The sequence below is a fragment of the Pipistrellus hanaki genome (assembly GCF_964339955.1).
Source record: "Pipistrellus hanaki genome assembly, chromosome: 1".
Classification (NCBI taxonomy): Eukaryota; Metazoa; Chordata; class Mammalia; order Chiroptera; family Vespertilionidae; genus Pipistrellus; species Pipistrellus hanaki.
In genome coordinates, this window is record NC_140503.1 from 88,072,561 (window position 1) to 88,095,670 (window position 23,110).

Genomic DNA, 23,110 nt, shown 5'->3' on the forward strand with positions numbered 1-23,110 from the left:
TTTGTTTGGAGTTCTGTGCGCTTCCTGGACTTGTAAGTCTAATTCTTTCACTAGGTGGGGGAAGTTTTCTCTCACTATTTCTTCTAGTATTCTTTTGGTATCTTGCTCTCTCTCATCTTCTGGGACCCCCATAATTCTGATGTTGGTTCACTTGAAGTTGTCCCAGAGTTTTCTTACATTATCTTCAACTTTCTGGATTCTCTTGCCTTCTTGCTTCTGTGGAGGAGTGTCTTCTGGCTCTTTATGTTCCAAATCTTTGACTTGATTCTTGCGATCTTCCATTCTGTTTTTAGGACTCTGTATAATATTTTTTATTTCAGACAATGTATTCTTTATTTCTTGTTGATCCCTTATTATTTCTTGTTGATTCCTTATTATTTCCAGTTGATCCCTTTTCATATCCTCATAGGTCTTATCGATCTTTTCTAGGAAATTCTTGAAAAACCTTATAAGTGTGGTTTTGAACTCTATATCCAGTCTCTTTTTGTCCTCCATTTCTTTCATTTGTGATCTATTGCCTTGTCTCGGCATTTTTGCAGCTTCCCTGAGTTGGTAGCCTTAAAAGTCTCTGTGTTCTGCTTGGATGGGGTGGAGCCTACAACCTTGGCTTCCGTCAGCCACGTCAGCCCCGCTCTATGCGGCTCCTGAGTCTCAGTGTTTCTCAGGATCCTTCGGTACTCGCTGCAAGCACTTCTGAGAGTGAGGTTCCCTCGAGTTTCGCCTGCTACCAAACAGTCTAGTCTCTCCTCCAATGAGCCCGGAACTGGGGTTCAATTCAGTTGGAAGTGGAGTTGGAAGTGGGGTTCAAAGCAGTCTGGAGCTTTTGTCTCTTTCCCGCCAGGGCAATCCCTCGGCACAGCCAACAGTCCATTCTCTGCGTGCAATGTGCGCGCCTCCAGGGGCTCTGTCTTTCGCCGCTCCCCTGGGTTTCCACCTTACAGCCCAGCCTCCCTCTGTATGAGCCTGGGTCCCCGGGGTCTGGCCTAGAACTGGTGTTCAGAGCAATCGGAACTGGGGCTCAGCACAGTCCGGAGCTTTTGTCTCCTTCCCGCTAGGGCAATCTGGCAGCAGAGTCAACAGTCCGTCCTCTGCGCGCAATGTGCGTGCCTACAGGGGCTCTGCCTTTCACCGCTCCCCTGGGATTCCACCTCATAGCCCAGGCTCCCTCTGTTTGAGCCTGGGTTCCCAGGGTCTGGCCTAGAACTGGGGTTCAGTGCTTTCGGGTCTGGGGTTCAGCACAATAGGAGCTTTTATCTCCTTCCTGCTAGGGCACACCAGCCAGGCACTCAGCCTCCCCCTCTTCTCCAGCTCCGTCCTCTCCACGCGTGCTGCTTATCTTCGTACCTTAGGCTTTTACAGCTCCTCTGATTTTCCTTCTGGTTTTCTCTTTCCTTCTTGTTGTAGAATTTCCAGTCAGTTGACTTTCCTGTAGTTCTGGGCAATGCCCATTTTTATATTTTAGTTGTATTTTATTGAAATTGTTGTATGAGGCTGCAGTTAGGTGTTTGCCTGTGCAGCCATCTTGGATCCTCCCCGATAAGCTATTTTAGTTCTTGCATATCATAAAAGATTAATTATACTGTCTTCTAATCTGAATTCTTTTAATAAATAACTACATTTTGAAAATGAGTCAGGGGCATTAGCATATAATATGTATTATTGGAAAAAATGAAAAAAAATGTATATGTTAAATTAACACATTAATACCATTTGGTTGCAGAAAACCTGAATCCAGATTTTTCATACTGAATGTTCTCATTGGTGGGTTCTCTCACTGTCTCTTTTTAATTGTTTTTATGCTCTGCTTTTCAGGAATATATTTATATTGTTTCTATATCAAACATCATAAAAAGAATGAGAAATTGAGTTTTGCATAGACGTATACATAAAAAAGAGACATAAATGAAACCTGTGTGAAAGCTACAGAGATTTAAAGATAACAGCTTAAACATTAGACATCTCAGATAAAATGAAATTTAGCACATATATCCTACTTTTATAAAATACCTTTACATAATATCTTAGATCTCATCCAAAGCACCAACATGACCCAAACAGACAGAGAAAATATCTTTTAGTAAAAATCTGATCACTTTTATTTATCATTGTTTTATATATAGGAGATATATATATATATATAATGTATCCTACATAATAATCCTACATAATAAAAGGCTAATATGCAAATTGACCAAATCTACAGAGTGACTGGTGGCTATGACGTGCTCAATGCAGGAGCTGCCCTCTGGTGGTCAGTGCACTCTCTCAGGAAAGCACTGCTGAGCCGGAAGCCATGCTCATGGCTGGTGAGCACAGCGGTGGTGGTGGGAGCCTCTCCTGCCTCTGCAGCAGTGCTAAAGATGTCCGACTACCAGCTTAGGCCTGCTCCCCATGAGAAGCAGGCCTAAGCCTTTAGTTGGACATCCCCCGAGGGCTCCTGGACTGCAAGAGGGCACAGGCTGGGCTGAGGAACCCCCCTTCCAATGTACTAATTTCATGCACCAGTCCTCTACTACATATCTATACTAATAAAAGGGTAATATGCTAATTAGACTGAATAGACCAGACATCCTTCCTGACAAAGCCAGGTGTGTGGCCGGCCTGCAAACCAACCCCGATCCCTCTCCCCAGCTGGCCCTGCCCCTCAGCAGGGACCCTCCCATCCCAATCTGGGGCCCCATTAGGGCAGGCCAGCCAGTCCCCACCTATGAACCAGGCCTCTATCCTATATAACAAAAGGGCAATATGCAAATTGACCCTAATGGCAGAAAGACCACTGGACCAGTCACTCTGAGGCGCACTGACCACTTCTTGGTCTCTTTCCCTGGCTGTCAGGCTCTGATCACCTGATGGCCACCCAGAGTGGGGGCAGGGCTGGCAAGTGGGCATAAACAGCCAACCTCTCAGTCCCTGGCTGTAAGGCACTGATCACCCGATGGTGAATGGGGAACCTGGAGGTGTCAGGAGGCAGAGTCAGCTGTGTGCAGTTGGAGAAGATGGTCCTGATTGTAGGCCTGGCCTAGGGACTGTATCCACACACGAATTTTATGTGCTGGGCCTCTAGTATATTTTTATATGTACTAGAGGCCCAGCACATGAAATTCAGGCATGGGGGGTATCCCTCAGTCCGCCTACACCCTCTTGCAATCCAAAACTCTTCAGGAGATGTCTGACTGCCGATTTAGATCCGAGACCTGTGGGATTTGGCCTAAACTGGCAGTTGGACATCCCTCTCCCAATCCAGTCTAATTAGCATATTATGATTTTATTATTATAGATAAATATAATATATATACAGGGTGTCCTTCAAAATATATATACACACTTTTTTTTGATAGCTCATTTGATGTTTCTTTTTTTCAGATTTAACCCATTGGATTTAGTAATTATTCAAATGCAGATTTAATAATTATACATTTTTTAAGGTACACTATATATATCACCCAGACTGTTACTATCAATATATATAGTCTCTTAAGATTGAACATAGTCTATTATATAACTACTTTATCAGCAGGTCAATGGAAAATACCTTTACCAATAGATATTTTAAATGTTTTAAACTTGAATTGGATATATTAAAAATATATATATTTGAGCCCTGGCCAGTGCGGTTCAGTTGGTTGGCTATTGTCCCATGCACTAAAAGATTACTGGTTGATCCCCAGTAGGGGGCATGCAGGATGTAGCTGATCAGTTTCACTTTCATATTGATGTTTCTCTGTCTCCCCTTCTCTTCCTTTCTCTCTAAAAATATATATATTGAATTAAAAAAAAAAGATTTCACAAACAAAATTTGAGATAGCCTAATAACTCACATAAACATACTGTAGTGTTTTCAATGATTTTTTATTTTTTTTGCCTTGTGGTCTATAGAAGGAAATGTATTTGACTTTGAAACCCAGTACACACATGTACAATTGAAACAAAAGCTGTATGGAACAATATTTACCCTTATTATGTAATTCATTCACTCTAATATTTTCTATTATATTATTTTTCACTTAAAAAATTGCTTGTCAAGACCAATTAAATTGATTTCACAATCCACTAATGAACTGCAAATTGAGTTTTAACAACACCAGCCTAAACAATAATATATGCTTTGACTCTTAAGTGGTATTGCTAATAGAAAAAATATTGACACTAAGTACAAAATATTCCACAAAGCACATTGTACCAATTGAATACAAGACAGTTATTGTCTCACAACCTTATGAGAACACAATTATAAATTAAGAACAAATGTCTTCCTCCTTTTTTGGCATTTAGAACATTTAGAAGACTTACCATTAAATATCTAGGAAAACGTATTCCTAAGACAATAAATCAGTGCTGTTATAATATTTTAAGAATCCAAAGATTCCTTGGATTTGCTGGTCTTTCACAATGATAGGTCAAATAATTTCTCATTTCTAGAACTCGGTGTTGGCAGTGATAATGAAGTGAGCCAATTGTGTCAGTCCTATGTCATGTTCATACCCTCAGGGACCAATTATTATTTTTTCTCTTCTTTACAGAATGAGAAAATGGCCCCACACAGCCTCTGTAATTGGGAACTGATGATTTTTTATGTCTTTTAACTATAAGACAGCAATAAACACAATTCAGTTTTTAATAAATTCTTCTTCATACCAGCCAAAAAAAAAAAAAACACAACCAACCAACCAACCAACCAAACAACAACAACAACAAAGCACAGAAAGAGAGGCAGCTAGGTTCCTGCAAGGGAATGCCAGAGGCTAGATTGGCTCAATTTCTGCTATCCTCTCTGCCTGGAGCAAAATAGGATTGTAAGCAATGGTAATTTTTTTTTTTTTAAATAATGTCTCGGAACATTAAAAAATGTTTTATATTATACAAGTATAGCAATCCAACTGATGTTTTGGAATCTGACACCAAAATAATAGCCATTCCATGAGCCTGTCTTTCACAGCCTCCCACAATTCCCTTCCTTCTTACAGGTCTGTGAAGTCACTGTTCAAGGTGCGTTTCCATCCATGTGTTATTTCCCCTGATGTGGAGAAATAATGAAAGCCTATTCTAGTTGTCCCTAAAGCCCCAGGCCCCAAAGTTATGTTTCACTTCTTTCTGGCTCCTCCAAGATAGGAGATGGAAAAGGAGAATGCATTTTACATTTTATAAATTTATTTGAGAGAGAAAGGGGGAGAGAGAAAGAAACATTGATAGAGATGGCCTCTTTATGTGCCCCCAACTAGGATCAAACCCAAAACCTGGGTATGTTCCTTGACTGTGAATTGAACCCACCACCTACTGGTGTACAGGACGATGTTCCAACTATCCGAGCCACACAAGTCAGGGCACATTTTGCATTTTTAACAGAAACCCCTTCTGTGTGCATTGTTATAATGTAAAATATTGTGTATTTCCATAAATGACTAGCCCAATGCCTTTATAATACTTATGTATTAAAAACTATTGTATAATCAGTGTGTATATGCACTCATTGGAGGGAGAGAGAGAGACAAACAGAGAAATCTTATATGATGTACCTAATAAAGTACCCTATTTCTATCTTATCCACATTTTAGAGGTAATGTGACTTGTTCAGTATGACACAGCTAGTTACTAAACCAGATTTTAAATCTAGATCAGCATGATGTCAAAACTCATGCTATTCTTGGGATTAAAAATGGTAGCAGAGTAAGTGGAAGTTACACTGGCACTCTCCCAGGACCAAATTTGAAATATAACTAAAATATAGAAAAAACCCCTGAAAAATCAACTGAAAACTAGCTAGAGAGGACTCTGATAATCCAGGACAGAAAATGGAGACTACATAGAGACTGGTAGGAAGTGCAGAGCCACAAAAGGGGCTCCCACAGACAGCAGCTGAAGGTCTGGAGGGATATCTCAGTTGTAGGGGGTTCCTTTTGAGAACTCTGTGGTCTAAACCCCAAGCTGGGTGCCCCAGCCCAGAGAACCAGAACTGAGAAAGGTGCCCACATAACACCTGGCTGTGAAAAGAAGCAAGGCTGCTGTCTACCAGCAAGAGATAGCTGGAAATGCAGGCACCCTCTTAAAGGGCCAATGCACAAAATTTCGTGTACAGCCACAACCTTGGGATCCAGCAGAGGGAGGGCAGAGTCGCCCAGAGTGTGTGAGGGGAGTTCAGGATTAGGGATTGGAGCTTGAAGGGCCGTCACCCTGGTTTCCTGTGCTGAGACATTCCCTCACCTGGCTGTGGATGACATCTTTCTCTGATGGACCTTTGCTATCCAGGAGGTTTTTTGCCTGGAAGGAAAGCAGTGGTCACACCCTGTTGGAAAACCTCTCAGTCCAGTGGTCAATAGTCTGAGGACAACCAAGGCTGATAACAACCAGAGTTGTCCACTATCACCACTCTTATTTAACATAGTGCTGGAAGTCCTAACCACAGTAATCTGACAAGAAGAAGAAATAAAAGACATCCAAATTGGAAAGGAGGAAATAAAACTGTCATTATTCTTAGATGACATGATAGTGAACATACAAAACCCTAAAGACTTCACTGAAAAACTTCTGTATTTAATAAATGAATTTGACAAGATAGCAGGATACAAAATTAACACCCAGAAATCAATATTATTTTTATACACAAATAATGAAATCTCAGAAAGAGGAACTAAACAAATAACCCCATTAACCATTGCATCAAAAAATTAAGATACTTAAAAATAAACTTAACTAAGGAGAGATAAAAGACTTGTACTTGGAAAACTACAGGATGTTGAAAAAAGAGATAGAAGAAGATATACAGGGGTGGAAGAATATACCATGTTCATGGATTGGTAGAATTAACATCATTAAAATTTCCATAGTACCCAAAGCAATATACAGATTCAATGCAATTCTTATTGAAACACCAACAGCATATTTCACATATCTAGAACAAATACTCCAAAAATTTATATGGAAGCAACAAAGACCCTGAATAGCTGCAACAATCTTGAGAAAGAAGAACAAAGTTGGAGGTATCACAATACTGGATATAAAGTTATACTACAGAGCCACTGTAATAAAAACAGCTTGGTACTGGCATATAGGTCAATTGAAAAGAACAGATTTTTCAGAGATCAACCCATACCATTATACTCAATTAATATTTGACAAAGGAGGCAAGAATATACAATAGAGTCAAGACAGTCTATCCAGTAAATGGTGTTGGGAAAATTGGACAGATATATGCAAAACTAGGCAACCAACTTACACTATACACAAGGAAAAACTCAAAGTGTATAAAATATTTAAATATAATTCATGAAACCATAAAAATCCTAGAAGAAACCATACGCAGCAAAATCTCTGACTTGGTAGCCAGAGTTTTTAATATTAAGCTGAATGCTCTTTTAAATGATATATGTAAATTTCATTTATTTGGCAAAGTAATTGCTAAAATTTCTGTCATTGAATTTCAGAAATGTGGATTGCCTCACACTCACATATTACTGAAATTAGATAGTGAATCCAAATTACAAACAGAAGATGACATTGACCGTATAGTTAAGGCAGAAATTCCAGATGAAGGCCAGTGTCCTCGATTTTTTCAAATTGTAAAATCAAATATGGTACATGGACCATGTGGAATACAAAATCCAAATAGTCCATGTATGGAAAATGGAAAATGTTCAAAGGGATATCCGAAAGAATTTCAAAATGTGACCATTGGAAATATTGATGTATATCCCAAATACAAACGAAGATCGGTAGCACCATGTCTGTTGGAAATAAAGTTGTTGATAACACTTGGATTGTCTCTTATAACTCATATTTGTGCCTTAAATATGTCATATAAACGTTGAAGTCTGCTCATTGATTAAATGTGTCAAATACCTATTTAAATATATCTATAAAGGATATGATTGTACAAATATTCAAATTTCTGAAAAAAATATTATCAATCATGAAGAAATACAAGACTTTATTGACTCCAGGTATGTGAGCACTCCTGAGGCTGTTTGGAAACTTTTTGCAATTCGAATGCATGACCAATTTCATGAAATCACAAGATTGCCTATTTATTTGCCAAATGAATAAAATTTGTATTTTCATACTGATGATTCTGCTGAAGTTAAAGATAGGGCTAAAAGGCATAACTGAACTTTGCTTGGTTCTTATTGAATAGAGAAGATTCTGACACGCATAATAACTATTATTGGGAGATTTCACAGCATTATGTGTTTAATAATTCTTTGTGGACAAAATGCCAAAAGGGTGGGAATAAAGTATTAGGTAGACTGTTCACTTTGAGCTTTAGAGAACAAGAACAATGTTACCTTAGACTTTTGCTTCTGCATGTAAAAGGTGCAATAAGTTTTGATGATCTGCGAACTGTAAGAGCTGTAACTTATGTTACATTTCATGAAGCTGCTAAACACCAAGGATTATTAATCGGTGACACTATCTGGAAAGATACGATTGACAATGCAATCATCCTTGACACGCCCAAACAACTAGGGCAACTTTTTGCATTCATATGTGTGTTTGGATGTCCTTCTGATGCAGACAAATTATGGGATGAGAATAAATCTCATCTTATTGAAGATTTCTGTTGGAAATTATACCAAAGAGAAGGTGCCTGTGTAAACTGTGAAATGCATGCTCTAAACAAAATTCAAGAGGTATTCACATTGCATTGAATGAAATGTTCACATTTCAAACTTCCAGATTATCCTTTATTAACAAATACAAATACATGTGTTGAATCATATGAACGACAGCAGGCAGATGTTTTGATAAATTCTCTAAATGATGAACAGTTGGCAGCCTTTCAGACTATAACTTCAGTCATTGAAGATCAAACTGTACACCCCAAATGCTTTTTCTTGGATGGTCCAGGAAGAAAACATACCTGTATAAAGTTTTAATACATTATATTAACGGTCATGGTGGTACTGTTTTACCCACAATGTCTACAGGAATTGCTTTAAATTCACTTCTCAGTGGAAGAACCTTTTAGTCCCAATATAAATTACCAATTCCATTAAATGAAACTTCCATTTCTAGTCTTGATGTAAAGAGTGAAGTTGCTAGAACAAGGGAGGGCAGTAGGTGTGACTGGGCCAGCAAGGGAGGCAATTAGGGCAACCAGGCTGGCAAGGGAGAGAAGTTAGGGGTGACTGGGCCAACAGGGGAGGACAGTTGGGGGCGACCAGTTCAGCAGGGGAGGACAGTTAGGGGAAATCTGGCCGGCAGGGGAGCAGTTAGGCACCAAACAGGCTGGCAGGGGAGTGATTAGGGGGTGATCAGGCTGGCAGGCAGGTTAGGGGCAATCAGGCATGTAGGCAGGCGAGTGGTTGGAGTTAGCAGTCCTGGATTGTGAGAGAGACTAAACGGGCAGTCAGACATCCCTCAAGGGGTCCCAGATTGTAGAGGGTGCTGACGAGGCTGAGGGACACCTTCCCACCCGTGTATAAATTTTGTGCACTGGGCCTCTAGTTTTATATAAAATTAATATATAGGCATCCTTCTAGCAAGGAACTTTCTTGGACTACTAAGGATTCCCTAACTTCACTCAGGGACACTTGCCTTGGCTTACAGCACCACCATCTGGAAAGCCTGCCTGTAGATCTACTATCAGAATCCCACCCACGTTCAATGCTATCTCCCATTGGGAACCCCCAGCATTTAGTTTGAATCACTCATACTTTTTTATCTTTTTTTTTTAATATTTGTATTGATTTCAGAGATGAAGGGAGAGGGAGAGTTAGAAATATCAATAATGAGAGAGAATCTTCGATCAGCTGCCTCCTGCATGCCCTCTACTGGGGATTGAGCCCACAACCCCGGGTATGTGCCTTGACTGGGAATCAAACAAGTGACCTTTTGGGGCATGGATTGATGTTCAACCAATGAGCAACATCGCTGGACACTCATACTTTTCTTGCGCTGCCTTGTTTATAGTTATATGAGTGGCAGTTTGACCTCACTTGTAAGTTAATTAAGAACAGGATTGATCTAATAGTCATTGTATTTGTTAAATCACTTATCACAGTATCTTAAACACAGTCAGTACACAGGCTGTCTATTGAATCATACTGAGAAACAGACAGTGGATGAACACCACATGGAAGGCAAGAAGTTGGAGAGAGGGGTAGTCTTGCAGATTGCTTTAAAGTGGTGTCTTGCTCTCAGTAACTGTTCCCACCTCAGCCCTACCTTTTAGATCAATGCTAATATTTTAGTAGTTTACTTGACAAACTTCTACATCTCATCTAATCTACATAGACATAAAAGTCAAATGCAAATTTGTATTTCTGTCAGAAGTAATTTTCATATTATTGCACTTCCTAGGACAGGGTGTCTGCAGACAAATTTCAGTGGAGGTCATTAGTACAGATCAAATTACAAATTTTGGTTGATGTGACTTTTTAAAAATTTTTTTAATTAAAAATAATACATGTTTTTGTTTTTAAAACCCTGTACAGCTTAGAAGACTGGTATTTTGTTTTTTTTTTGTTCATCCTTATCTGAGAACATTCTTTTTCATTGATTTTTTTTTTTTTTTTTTTTTTTACAGAAAGTGGAAGGGATGGGGAGAGACATAGAGAGAGAAATATTGATGTGAGAGAGACACATCTATTGGTTGCCTTCCGGCATTCACCTCTACCAGGGCCAGGGATCTAGTCTGAAACTGAGATATGTGCCCTTGATGGGAATTGAACCCGAGATCCTTCAGTCTGTGGGCTGATCTCTATCCACTGAGCAAAACTGGCTAGGGCAAAAGGCTCTGTTTTATTCTTTTGTTTGCTATCTGACTCTGTGAAGGAAACACCTTTAACCATTTTTGTTTTTTATTCTCTTGGTGGTTATGTTTTTATTTCTAAATAATTTGGTTAGGTGTCTGCTTCTGGAATTTTTTCAACCTTGAGAATTATCTATTAGTTTATTGTTATATCTTCATTTAAAAAATAATTGTAAATTCTCTTTTGGTATGAAATTTTATCTTTCTAGCCAGTGCTATCACCCTCTATGGTCTATGTTTTATTTAAATGAAGGTAACAATAGGAAATAGGAGGACAAATTTCTTTTTAAGCCTTATTACTGCAAGAAAACTTCATAATTTAAGTGTATAGGTATATAAATTCTGGGAACCTGTAATCCACTTTTAGATAAGCCTAATTTGGTCCTTTTGATGTTTTACTTGTGTATCTATAGTTTCTGGAAATGCACTCAAAGTGAAAAAGGTGAAATATCTGTGGTTTTCTTAAAGCAGCCACTTTTAACATAATTTAAGAGTTTGATGGGATCACTTAATAACCTTATTTTCTTGCAGCATTCTACTTTATAGACAAAATAAATTAATGAGAGAAAGATGATGATTGTAAAATGTCCCTTGCGAAAGGAAAAATACCAGTGGAAATATACTAATCCAGTTAATTTAAAATATTCCAAAAAGAATCTCATCTATGCCAGCGTGCTAACCTCTCTCTTGTTCCCTACAGGATGGATGACATACTGGTTGGGGCACCTCTCTTTATGGAACGTGAATTTGAGAGTAACCCCAGGGAAGTGGGTCAAGTTTACCTGTATATGCAAGTGAGCGCTCTTATCTTTGAAGACCCACAGGTGCTCGCAGGCACGGAGGTTTTCGGGAGATTTGGTAGTGCTGTGGCTCCCTTAGGAGACCTGAATCAAGATGGATACAATGGTAATTTACACCAATGTGTGGAAATTGTGGGTGTGTCATAATTCATGGCTATGGTGGCATGGACATTTTGAAGTATTGACAGTGGTGTGTATGATGCAGTTGATGCTTAATATGCTATCAAAAATCTCAAGGCAAGTTAAAATTTATATGTTTTGATTAATATAGGTGTTACATGGAAATTTTCTCATGTTGATTTTGTGTGTCATACAACAGATCTAAATAAAGGCAGTGACAGTTTTAAAGAGATTAGCCAAAGAACATAGATGTATAATCTATAGACTCAGATGAGAGTGAGGTGATGGCCAGAGGGAAAAGGGGTGGAGCTGGGTGGAGATGGGCAAAAGGGGGAAATTGGGGATATCCGTGATAGTGTCAACAATAAAAATAAAGTTAAAAAATTGATATTTGGATTTAGTGTCTCAAAGAGAACTAGGGAATCTTTGATATGAACCAAGTCAAAAACAGATAAGTATATGTCCGTATGTTAGTAAATAAGTATATGTCCAGTATGTTATGGCCTTCTGATTAAACTTGGTGGCCTATATATGGGTGTTGCTAAATTAAAAAAAAATTTTTATTAAAAACTTTCAATGTTTACATTATTGCAGGTGTTTGGTCTGTAAACTTCAGCTGAAAGGCAGCTTCAACATTTGTAATAAAGTAGGGTTAAATAATTAGTTTAGGATTGTGGTTCTTTAAGTTAGGAATTTATAAATGTCTTGTAAGTACCCTGTTCTCAGAAAACATGCATGCTCATGTAAAATCTTGCATATATTTTCAGGGCCTTTAAATTAAGAACCAACATATAGTGGGTTTCTTAATTGAAGTTGGTGGAATGATTAGGAATTTGCTCTAACAAAATAGCCTCAGCTATTGCATCAGCTCAGTATTCCTTAGTACTTTTGGCAGGTATTAGTATTAAGTATCTGGTATAGTAAAACCTCGATTTTTCAGACTTCAATTTAGCAGACTTCATATTTAATGGACAGATTTCTGGTCCATATGTCATATGTGAAAACTAATATCCTATTAATTTTAAAATGCCTCTAAAATTTGCTTATAATTAAACTAGGGGCCCAGTGCAAGAATTCGTGCACCTTGAAAAAAACTTTGGGCTATGCACCCCTACCCCCCCCCCCCACACACACACAAACCCTGGTCCCCTATCTGCTGGCAGCCCTGCTCCCACCACTGCCGCTCCCACATGCTGACTGCACCAGCTCTGCTCACACCCATTGATGGCACGAAGCAATTGGGGCTGTTGCCAGCAGTGGATGTGAGCAAGGCTGACACCATCAGCCCCTGCGAATAGCAGCTGCTGCCCCTATCATCCCTCAGGAGCAGGGGGAGGTGGAGAAGCCCTCAGGGGTGATCAGGGCCAACAGCCCCCCCCCCCCTCCGCTCCTTACACCCACTGATGGCGCGGAGCAAACAGGACAGCAGCAGGTGCAAATGGCAGCTCCAGTGCCAGCTGGGAGCTTGAGCAGCAGCTGCTGCCCTGATCACCCCCAGGAGCTAGGAAAGGTGGAGAAGCCCTGAGGGGCAATTGGGGCTCGCACATGCTGCCAGTGCTGAGCAATCAGGGCTGGCGCCAGGAACAGGCAGCGGGTGTGAGCAGGGCCAGCGCCCGCAGCAGGTGCAAGCACTGGGTGGGACTATAGCATGTGGGAGCAAAAAATTTTCAGTAACCACCAGAGGCTTGCCCCACCTTGGTCTGGTGCTCCTGCTCACCTGCTCCACAATCCCGCTGTGGCTGATGCCTGCCATGTTCCATGCTCTGCCACTTATTGCCTGCCATGACTCCCTGGTGGTCAGCGCATGTCATAGTTCAGCTGTTCAGTTTATTTGCATGTTAGCATTTTATATATATAGATTAACAGGTTACTTTTTGTTATTAATTCACTGTTATTTTTAACAAATTTTATTAAATAGGGCAATGTTGGAAAAACTCTGTAGTAATTTCACTGATATAAATAAATATTACATATCTACAACTATGGTCTACAGATTTAAATCCAAGTGTCACTGTTCATAAAGTGTTCCGTGAATGATTAGCACTTGATTACACCACAGCAAGAGTGGTGACTGGTTCTGTTGTCACGTGATTTTCTGCAGCAGTTTGAAAGTGTGCTGGCAGATGCTTGGAGTTGTGCTAAGCTATGCCCCAACTGTGTGCCTTTGTTTAATCGTCGTGACTGGTGCATACAAGCATTTACTAGACCTATTCAGTAGAAATTTAAAATTACTGTAATACATATGGAAAACTTTTCTGTGAAATTAAACTTTTCATGTCTATGTATGTAAAACAGGTAAAATAACTAGTTTGTCAATTTTTTAACATACACCTTAGAAAAATCTTTATTATATAATTAGAGGCCCAGTGCATGGATTCTTGCACATTGAAAGGAAATTAATTAGAAGATGGCCAGCAGGGTGGGACTGGGTGAGATGACCCAGACACACCCTGGAGCCAACCTCCTGTAATCCCTCCCCAGCTGGCCACGTCTGGGGCAGCACTGGAGCTTGAAGGGCATCTGTGGAGTGAGTGGGGCCCTCTGGCAGGTGGGGCCCCTCAGCCTGGCCTGTGGGGATGGGGCTGAAACTGGCAGACTGACATCCCCCAAGGCTTCCCAGAGTGTGAGAGGGCACTCTGCAAAGTTGCTGTCGCTTGGTAGCTCCTACATGAGCATCTGTTTCCTGGTGGTCACTATGTGTTGGCCAGTCGCTTAGACTTTTATATATATTGATGGACTTTTGGCTTTAATGGACATCCCCTCGCTTGAATTAGTCTTTTATATCGAGATTTTATTGTATTCTACCTTTTATGTTGAATGGAGAAAAGACAACAAATAACTTACTCTTGCTGCACTACAGCAAATTTCATGGGAAACAATAAGCCCTTTAGACTGTATGGCACTGCTCTTTGAGTGCACTTACTTCTATTTCAAAACATTCTTCTTTATTTAAAAAATACGCTTATGTGTCTCTGTAGATGTTGCCATTGGCGCGCCCTTTGCAGGCCAGGATCAAAGAGGCAAAGTGTTCATTTACAATGGGAACAAACATGGCTTGAACACCAAGGCTTCCCAAATTTTGCAAGGAGCGTGGGCATCACAGGCTATCCCTTCTGGCTTCGGCTACACTTTACGAGGAGACTCGGACATAGACAAGAACGATTACCCAGGTGAGATTTTCTTTCTTTTCCCATGGTAGAGTTCACCTCCTAGATAGAGCCCATTCTCTGGGAAAGGCCTCCTGTGTAAGCAGCTCTCTCAGACCGCGGAGGCTAAGCTTCCCCACTGCACAGGTTCTTGGTGTAGGATTCCAGAGTGACTTCCATGAGAATTTGAAGGAAGACAAAACAAACACTCCCTTTCCTGTCAAGAAAAGCAAGATGGCTTTTAAAAAACTGCATTGGACATAAAACTTGTTGACTTTGCAACAGAAGTTTTTCTTCGAAACCCCTCAGCAATTTGGTCTCCATTGACAAAGACAGATACCTTTCTATCATTGACAAAGACAGATAATTTATTTTAATCCCATAATTCCTTTCTGATCTCATATTAATTAACTTATGAACCTCAATGTTTCTATCATAAAGCTCACGTTTTTAGAGCATAAGTATTTTCCAGGTATATTTTGGGCTTTCCAAAGATAGATCAAATATTTTAAAGTGAAGCAAAATTAACTGGTTTGTAACAGAAATAATAAACTATCTTTTTTATTTTTAAATTAGAATTGACATACATCATTACATTATTAACCAGCTTTGATTATCCAATTTATACTGAGGACTAATGGAAATCCATAAAGCAGAGAGCTACCATTCATGTTTTGGGCATGTCATATGAAAATATGGATTGGTCTTAAAGAATTGTTTCTGTAATCGGGATTTTTAGCAGAGAACATTGGACTTCTTGGTTTTATGGTTCAATTTTCGCTTTTATGTTGGTTATGTTAAGATGGTTTCAATAAATACTTAGAAGTCATTAATAGTTAACTGACAGTTTCAACTATTCATTAAAGCCTTTCTCTTTCCACCACCCCTCCCCTAATTGAGTATTTTCCATATGTAGTAGAGCTTTTTCTGATTTGGGGCAGTGTTCCAATCACTGACTCGGCTTTCTCTTCCCCTCTGGGATCAGGCAAAAAGGATCCTGCAACATGTTCTTATAAACTTGCCAGAAATATTTCATAGCACTAGCATAGACATTATAGTGGGCTCAACATGGATTAGTATTACATTTTATACAAATTTGTTTATGAATGCATGCTTCCTACACCAATTTTAAGAGCATCTTGTTAGATTTATATTTGCAGGTCATACTATACTAATCTAATCAATGATGGTTTTTTGTATTTGAGGGGAGGGTCTGAGATGTATTATGTTCTATTTTAAATGATCCAAAATTTAGATCCTCTATGTAATTTCTTCCCAAAATATGTCAGGGTAATTAATGAAATTCAACTCCTGGGTTGCAATTTTAGACAGTAAATTTAGAAAGTTATTGCTATTCATTAAGCAGTGCCTTATACTAGGCAAAGAAATAAAGGGAGTATCCATTAAAGAGCCAGCCCACTGACTTCCTTTGAAGTCTTCTAAAAAAAATACCTTGGAGGAGAGAAATAGGAAACAACTTATCTCTCAAAGGAATATTCCCTTCAGTGAAGAGGGGACAAAAAGGAGTAGCACAGGGAACAGAGAAGCAATTTATTAATTATGTCTTTTTCATCCCATTTTCACAATTATAAAAGGTCATTTGAGGCCATTTGCTAGATAACACCTTTATCTCCTGAGGCTGATTCAATTTAGAGTGACTTATGATGTAAATGCTGTGTTACAGCCATCTGTATGTCAAGTAAATGTTCTTCACTAAGGCAAGACCAAAGGCGATTAAGTTGAATTTTTATTCCTCCAGATAGGCTTGAGGTTTTCAGAGTTCCTATTAATTAGTAGACTGGTTCTGGTCCAGATTCTGCCTCTTAAAGGGGGCTATAGGTGTTTTGTGATTTATGATCCTATACAATTTTCCCTGCTACTCATCTTCTCACAGAAAGAATGCCACTCAAAAAAGCCTTTTTATGTTGACACCAAGTACCCGGGGCCTTATCAAGAGAAAAACTGGCTAATAGGCAGGCAACTAGATTCTGTTAACTAGCAGAACAGATTTGAAATTTACAGGCATAACTCAGGAATCAGACATGTCACTTCCCTCATTTTTATGTCTATGAATTCCATTTAGCACTCAAGCCTCCATTTCCACAAAGGCGGAAAACCGTAATCTTGCAGTCACGTCTAGATTCAGACTTAATCTCAGTTAGCAGAGTGGCTGTGAGCAAGGGAAGGGGCGTCTCCCCAGTCCTCACTGATGAGCTGTGGCAGCGGGCAAGTTATTTGATTTCTCGGAGCTTCTATTTTCTTTTCTGGTTTTATGGGGCCAATAATACCCACTTCCCTGGGTTGTGTGCTTGCACTTTCTAGGTATAGAAGGTTTTTATAAAATGTTGTGAAATGGCTTACAATAGGAAAGAGTATCAATCTGATTAATATGAACAGAATCAAAGCTGCTTAACTTTACAGGTATGTTAGGCTGCCAAAGATTTTGAGGAAAACATGCATTCTAGGATGCTGGAGATAAACAACATAGGTTTAAAACTTGACTTCACTGTTTTCCAGCTGTGTACGAGTGAGACAATTTCTTAACCTCTCGGAACATCAATTTCCTACTCTGTAAAATAAGATAATAATATGTTGGTATAAAGATGAAATTTAATTTTTATATAATGAAATGATGTCTTTAGTTAAAATGAGATTATATAGAACATAGTTCAATAAATGGTGGCTCTTCAAACATATTTTAAAACAGACTATTTTGGAGGTATTCTTTTCCTTAAGCACACTGATTTATATGATTTTATTTTGTTTATTCAATTTTCATAGTCCCCAAGCTTACTTTATAATATGATATTTACTTTTCCTGTCCCAGACCCATAAGAACATAGATATAGAGACTGTACCGGCTGAAGACCACTCATAATATTCCTGTGGCTGGACCCTCACTAGAGAATTCCCCTAATCATTTCATGCTGCCTAGCTATGAAATGATTCCACCACTCACCCTCCTTAAGTGGGAGATGAGCATAAGGGCTTCTCCCATATCTCACTACTGTGATTTACTGGGTACCAGAAACGAAAAATGCTCTTTCCTTTCCCTTAGCCATTTAGGGGTATTTAATTTCTTATAAATTAGGCCCACATTAAGAAGATAACAATGGCAATTTAAAGGAAGGAACTGACAAAATAGCGTAAGTGGAAAATTGCTAATGTCTGGCTGTGATGGAAAATAGAGGAGTTAGGGTGGAAAGAAGGGATGTTAAAGATGACTCTGGACTTTTGATCTGGTGCCCTGAGAAGAGTATGGTATAACGGAAAGACATGAGAGATTTAGTATTAGAAATGTAGAGATTCTAATGTAGAAAAAATATTTGGAATAATTTTGCCTAACCTCTCAGTGTTTTTAGACTTCTAAACAATAAACATTGTCATCAGTACGCATACATAAATAAGAATCATAAATATTTTCATTTCTGGTACCAAAATTCTTTTTCCTATAAAAAAAAAATAGATGTGTTCAGATTTCTACACTGGTGCTCACTGGGAAATTATGGTTGACCAGAGGAGTATCTTGTATACATTAATAGAGTTAAAACTTTTCAGAGAAGAAACAGCTGTGATTGTCAGGAATCCCTAAAATGCAATGATATAGTCTAATCCTGTTAAACATGATTGTATAACAAGGTCATCTGCTAAATGCACAGTCCAGACATTGGGGGGAGGGCTGGAGGAGGGAATTGCTGGTTTTATTGAGGAACAGAAATCATACAGGCAATAAAAAGCAGAGGGAAACATGGGCTGAATGCCAAGACTATCATTGTCTTGTTCAAGCCTCTAATAGACAATGGTGATATCATGAAGCCATCTCAGACAATTATACCAAATGTAATAAATGACCCATTTTATGTTTTAATGAGTGGTTGTGTGTGTGTGCGTGTGTGTGTAAACAACCCAGCTAGAGAGAGGCTGCACATGAGAAGAAATAAAAGGGTGGCTTTAACCAAGAGAACAATGCATTTTAATCAAACTTTGAGCTCATTGAATTGATATGAAGTTTAGTTGAACTAAGTTTAAATCTTATAGTCAAAATTTATTTTAGCTTCTCAAACTGCTACCAAATGTTTTATGAAAAGCAAAACATTCTGTTCTTTTTGAGCAAGATTTTCATTATAAACACATTAGAAATTTGAATATACATTTCTTGTAAAAAAGACTTTATAAATTTAGATTAAATTGAATAAATTAAGTCAACTGAAGGAGTTTTCGGACTTGAGTCCAGCAGTGTCATAAAGATAAGTAAAAATAAATGGAGAGATAAAAAAAAAAAAAAACAGGTTCTAAATCCAGTTTGCCCAAGACACTTCTCTGGGCCTTACTTTTTTCACCTGAGAGTGATGTGGATGTATGGGACACTTCTCCAAGGGTCTTTTTAAACTCTAACTTAGATTCTGTAAACCAAGATCTAAACTTACTGCCTCCTCAGATTTCTCTGTAATATTGGATAAATTATTAAGGCTCTATCTTGGGGGTTGGGGGGCATTTAATAAAACATGTAAGACCTTTTTTCTTAACTTTTTCTAAAAAATAATTTTAGGCTGACAGAAAAGTTGCAAAAATAGAGTCCCATAAACCCTCCTGTCAGATTCCCCTAATATTAATATACTAGAGGCCCAGTACATGAAATTTGTGCATTGGGGGGGGGGGGGACCTGGGGGGCTGTCCCTCAGCTCGGCCTGCACCCTCTCCAATCTGGGACCCCCTCAGGGGATGGCTGACTGCCAGTTTAGGCCCGATCCTGGCACAATCTGGGACCACTGGCTCCTAACTGCTTGCCTGCCTGCCTGCCTGATTGCCCCTAACCACCTCAGCCTGCCTGTCTGATCCCCTGTAACTGACTCTCCTGACGGCCTGATCACCCCCTAACTGGTCCTCTGCTGGCCTGATTGGTGCCTAACTGATCCCCTGTTGACCTGATTGCTCCCAACTGCCTTCCCCTGCTGGCCTGATTGTCCCCAATGGCCCTCCCCTGCCAGCCTGATCACCCCCAACTGCCCTCCCCTGCTGGCCTGATTATCCTCAACTGTCCTCCCAGCAGACCTGATTGCCCCCTAAGTGCTTGCTCCCCTGGGTCAGCCTGATCTTGCCCCTAACTACTTGCTCTCCTGTCGGTCTGATCACCCCTAGCCACCTCTGCCTTGGCCCAAGCCACTGTGGCTTTGTCCAGAAGGAAGTCAGATGTCCAGAAGATGTCCGGTCAACCTGGTCTAATTGACATATTACCCTTTTATTAGTATAGATTATATAATAAGAGTATACTTAGTTATTAGCTAATGTATAAACCTATTAGAAATGCTAATAGAATTTCACCATCTGTCCCACTTGTGTTCTTTTTATAGTGTAGAATCCAGTCCAGGATCTCACATTACATATAGTTGTCATTTGTCCTTAGTCTCCTCCAATCTGTGATAGTCCCATCAAAGAAAGATCAACTTTCCTTGCTGTCATGACTTTGAAGCTTTTGAAAAGTATGGCTAGACATTTGAAGCATGTCCCTGAATTTAGATTTGTCTGATATTTGTTCATGATTATATTCCTATTTCTTCTCATTATGCTTTTACACACCAATCTTAGCATCCACTGATAACTCTTCCCTGCAACAATTATTACTGCTTAATTGCCATATTCTATTTAAATTATTCCTTCTACATTCATTAATTGCATTTGTAATGTACAAAAAAGATGTCTCAAAAAATTTATTCAATTTATTATATCTTTATGGAGCCATGGATATTTATTTCATGAGCTACCATCCATTATTTTTTGTTGTTGTTGCATAAATTGTCCTATACCTGGCCAGTGGGAATTCCTTTCATTTGGTTCCTATATTCTTTTAGCATTTCCATCCTCATAGAAGCATGTCCTTACTTTCTTACATGACAGGATATTTTGGGCTCATCTTGTATTTTCCTTGCTCAGTGTTGGAAATCAACCATTCTTCAAAGACCTCTAGTTCCTTTTCGAAAAGAATGGCAACTAGAAATCAAGATCTCGATACTGGGAGTCCTCATGCCTGATAGGGTGTGAAGATAACATTTGTAAATGCACTGAATTCTACAGATTACCATGTTCCCTTATATTATGGTTATATTTCAAGCCATCAATATTACTCTAAATCAATAAATTACATTTTTAATATTCAACATATATTTTACATTTTAGTTGTCAGTAACAGGTGTTAAGTCAATTTTAATATTATTTAGCTAATGTTGAGAACAGCCACTAATATTCTTCATTTTTAAAGATGATAATGATAGTAGAATATTTACTGATTATATAATGTTGAAGAGATTGTGCTTTGGAAACACAATATACTAAATTACTCTGGCACTTTTCTAAGTTTTGAGGATACATCACTGAATTAAATAAAGATCCTGCCTCAGGGGCCTGAGTTCAAATTCTAGCTGTGACAATGGCTGATTATATAACCTCACTCAGCCTCCTTAGGCCAAGTCCTCTGGTGAAATTGGTATATAGTGCCTAATAACATTCCCCTCTTCAAGGGGTGTTGTAGATGTTTGAATTGAATTTCCTTGATTACTTATAATGTGGAGCTTCTTTCCATGTGCTTATTTAACATTTGTAGATATTCTTTGCTGATGTGTCTGTTAAGGTCTTTAGCCAATTTTAATGGGGTTGTTTTCTCATTCTTGAACTTTAAGAGTTCTTTGTATATTTTGGATAACATCTTTTGTCAAATGTATTTTTTGCAAATACTTTCTCCTAGTCTGTGGCTTGTCTTCTCATTCTCTTGACATTGTCTTTCACAGAAAATAAATTTTATATTTTAATGTAGTCCAGCTTATTAATTTGTTTTCATGGACCATGCCTTGGTGTTGTGTTTAAAAAGTCACAGCCATATCCAAGGTCATCCAGGGTATGACTTTTTCTCTTATCTTATTTTCTAGGAATTTTATGGTTCTGTGTTTTACATTTACATCAATAAACCAGTTATTTGTAAAGGTTGTAAGGTCTGTGTCTAGCTTTATTTATGTGTATGTCTTGTAATATTTTTTGATAGCCAGGCATGATGTACTAGGTCAGTCAAACCGTGGCTCCCGAGCCACATGTGGCTCTTTGGCCCCTTGACTGTGGCTCTTCCACAAAATACCACGGTCTGGGCAAGTTTATTTTGAAATGGTGTTAGAAGAAGTTTAAGTTTAAAAAAATTGGCTCTCAAAAGAAATTTCAATTGTTGTACTGTTGATATTTGGCTCTGTTGACTAATGAGTTTGCCAACCACTGTACCAGGTGAAAGGAACTACTGTAATTAGGCTTGGGTGATGTGGTTGTAGGCTTTAGGGGAGGAGGGGTGTTTTAGAGCCCTTGGTTAGGTCTCAGTCCTTAGTGAACCTGTCCTCCAAACTGTTCCTTCTTAGTAACCCTGCCCAGACCCTGGATGGGGTAGGATGGCTAGAATGGGCTGGAGTTGGGTATTTCCATTCTCTGGGTCAGTTAAGCTCTGTTTGAATAGTTTCTCCTGAGGGCAGACCTTGTTGAAAAGAGCACAGTGTTCTGGAATATTTCAAAATAGTTCCTTTTCTGCTCCACCTGCCAGGGAACTTTCCTGATATTCATTGTGAGAACCTGGTAGATATCTAGGAGATAAACTCACAAAAGTATGTCCCCCATCCCTGGTGACTTGATACCCCTGGAGTTTTTAACTGAGAGTTGTCCACATGGAGCCTATTGCAGTATTCACCAATTATAGTCCAGATCCCCACCAGCACTGGTTCCTATGGAGATTGCTGCCTTGCTAAGTGTGATTCTCTGCATTTGCCTGTCAGTGTCTTCAATTTAGGGGACAGCAGCTGCCTTGTGACCGCACTTCTCTTATGGATCTACAGTTTGTTCAACTTTTTACTTGTTAGGATAGAGTGACAATTTCCAAGCTTCATACATGCTGGACCAGAAACTGGAAGTTAGTCGGTTTAAGTTTGAAACCACTACCTTCCAAACACTCACTCCTAGAAGCTGGCTTCTTTCTGAAACCCAAGGTACCAGTAAACATGGCAGGATATCATTTATACTTGATCCTGCTTGTAAAGATATAGTTAATAAAAACGGGCTGCCTTGCCCCAGGGGAGGGGAGGATGTGGAGGAGTTGGCGTAAGTTCCTGTTTTGGAGCCTCCACATTATTTCTGACTTCCCACTGCATGTTCTTTCTATAAGTCATTTTAATTTATTAATGCACAATTTAAAAGCCATATTTGAGTGTAATTCACTTGAAGCTTCCCTTCCGTCTTTGCACACCCTGGATGTTTTCCCAGAGTTCACTTCCCATTTA

The 23,110-nt window shown here is 39.1% G+C and overlaps 1 protein-coding gene across 1 annotated transcript in view; it reads left to right on the plus strand.

Annotated features, from left to right (window-relative positions):
- Positions 1 to 23,110, plus strand: part of ITGA8 (integrin subunit alpha 8) — a 188,863-nt gene that overhangs the window by 77,515 nt on the left and 88,238 nt on the right. The window contains exons 12-13 of the mRNA XM_084875768.1: positions 11,445 to 11,650; positions 14,643 to 14,834. Of these exons, the coding sequence (XP_084731894.1) occupies positions 11,445 to 11,650; positions 14,643 to 14,834 (398 nt within the window). The remainder of the gene's footprint in view (positions 1 to 11,444; positions 11,651 to 14,642; positions 14,835 to 23,110) is intronic.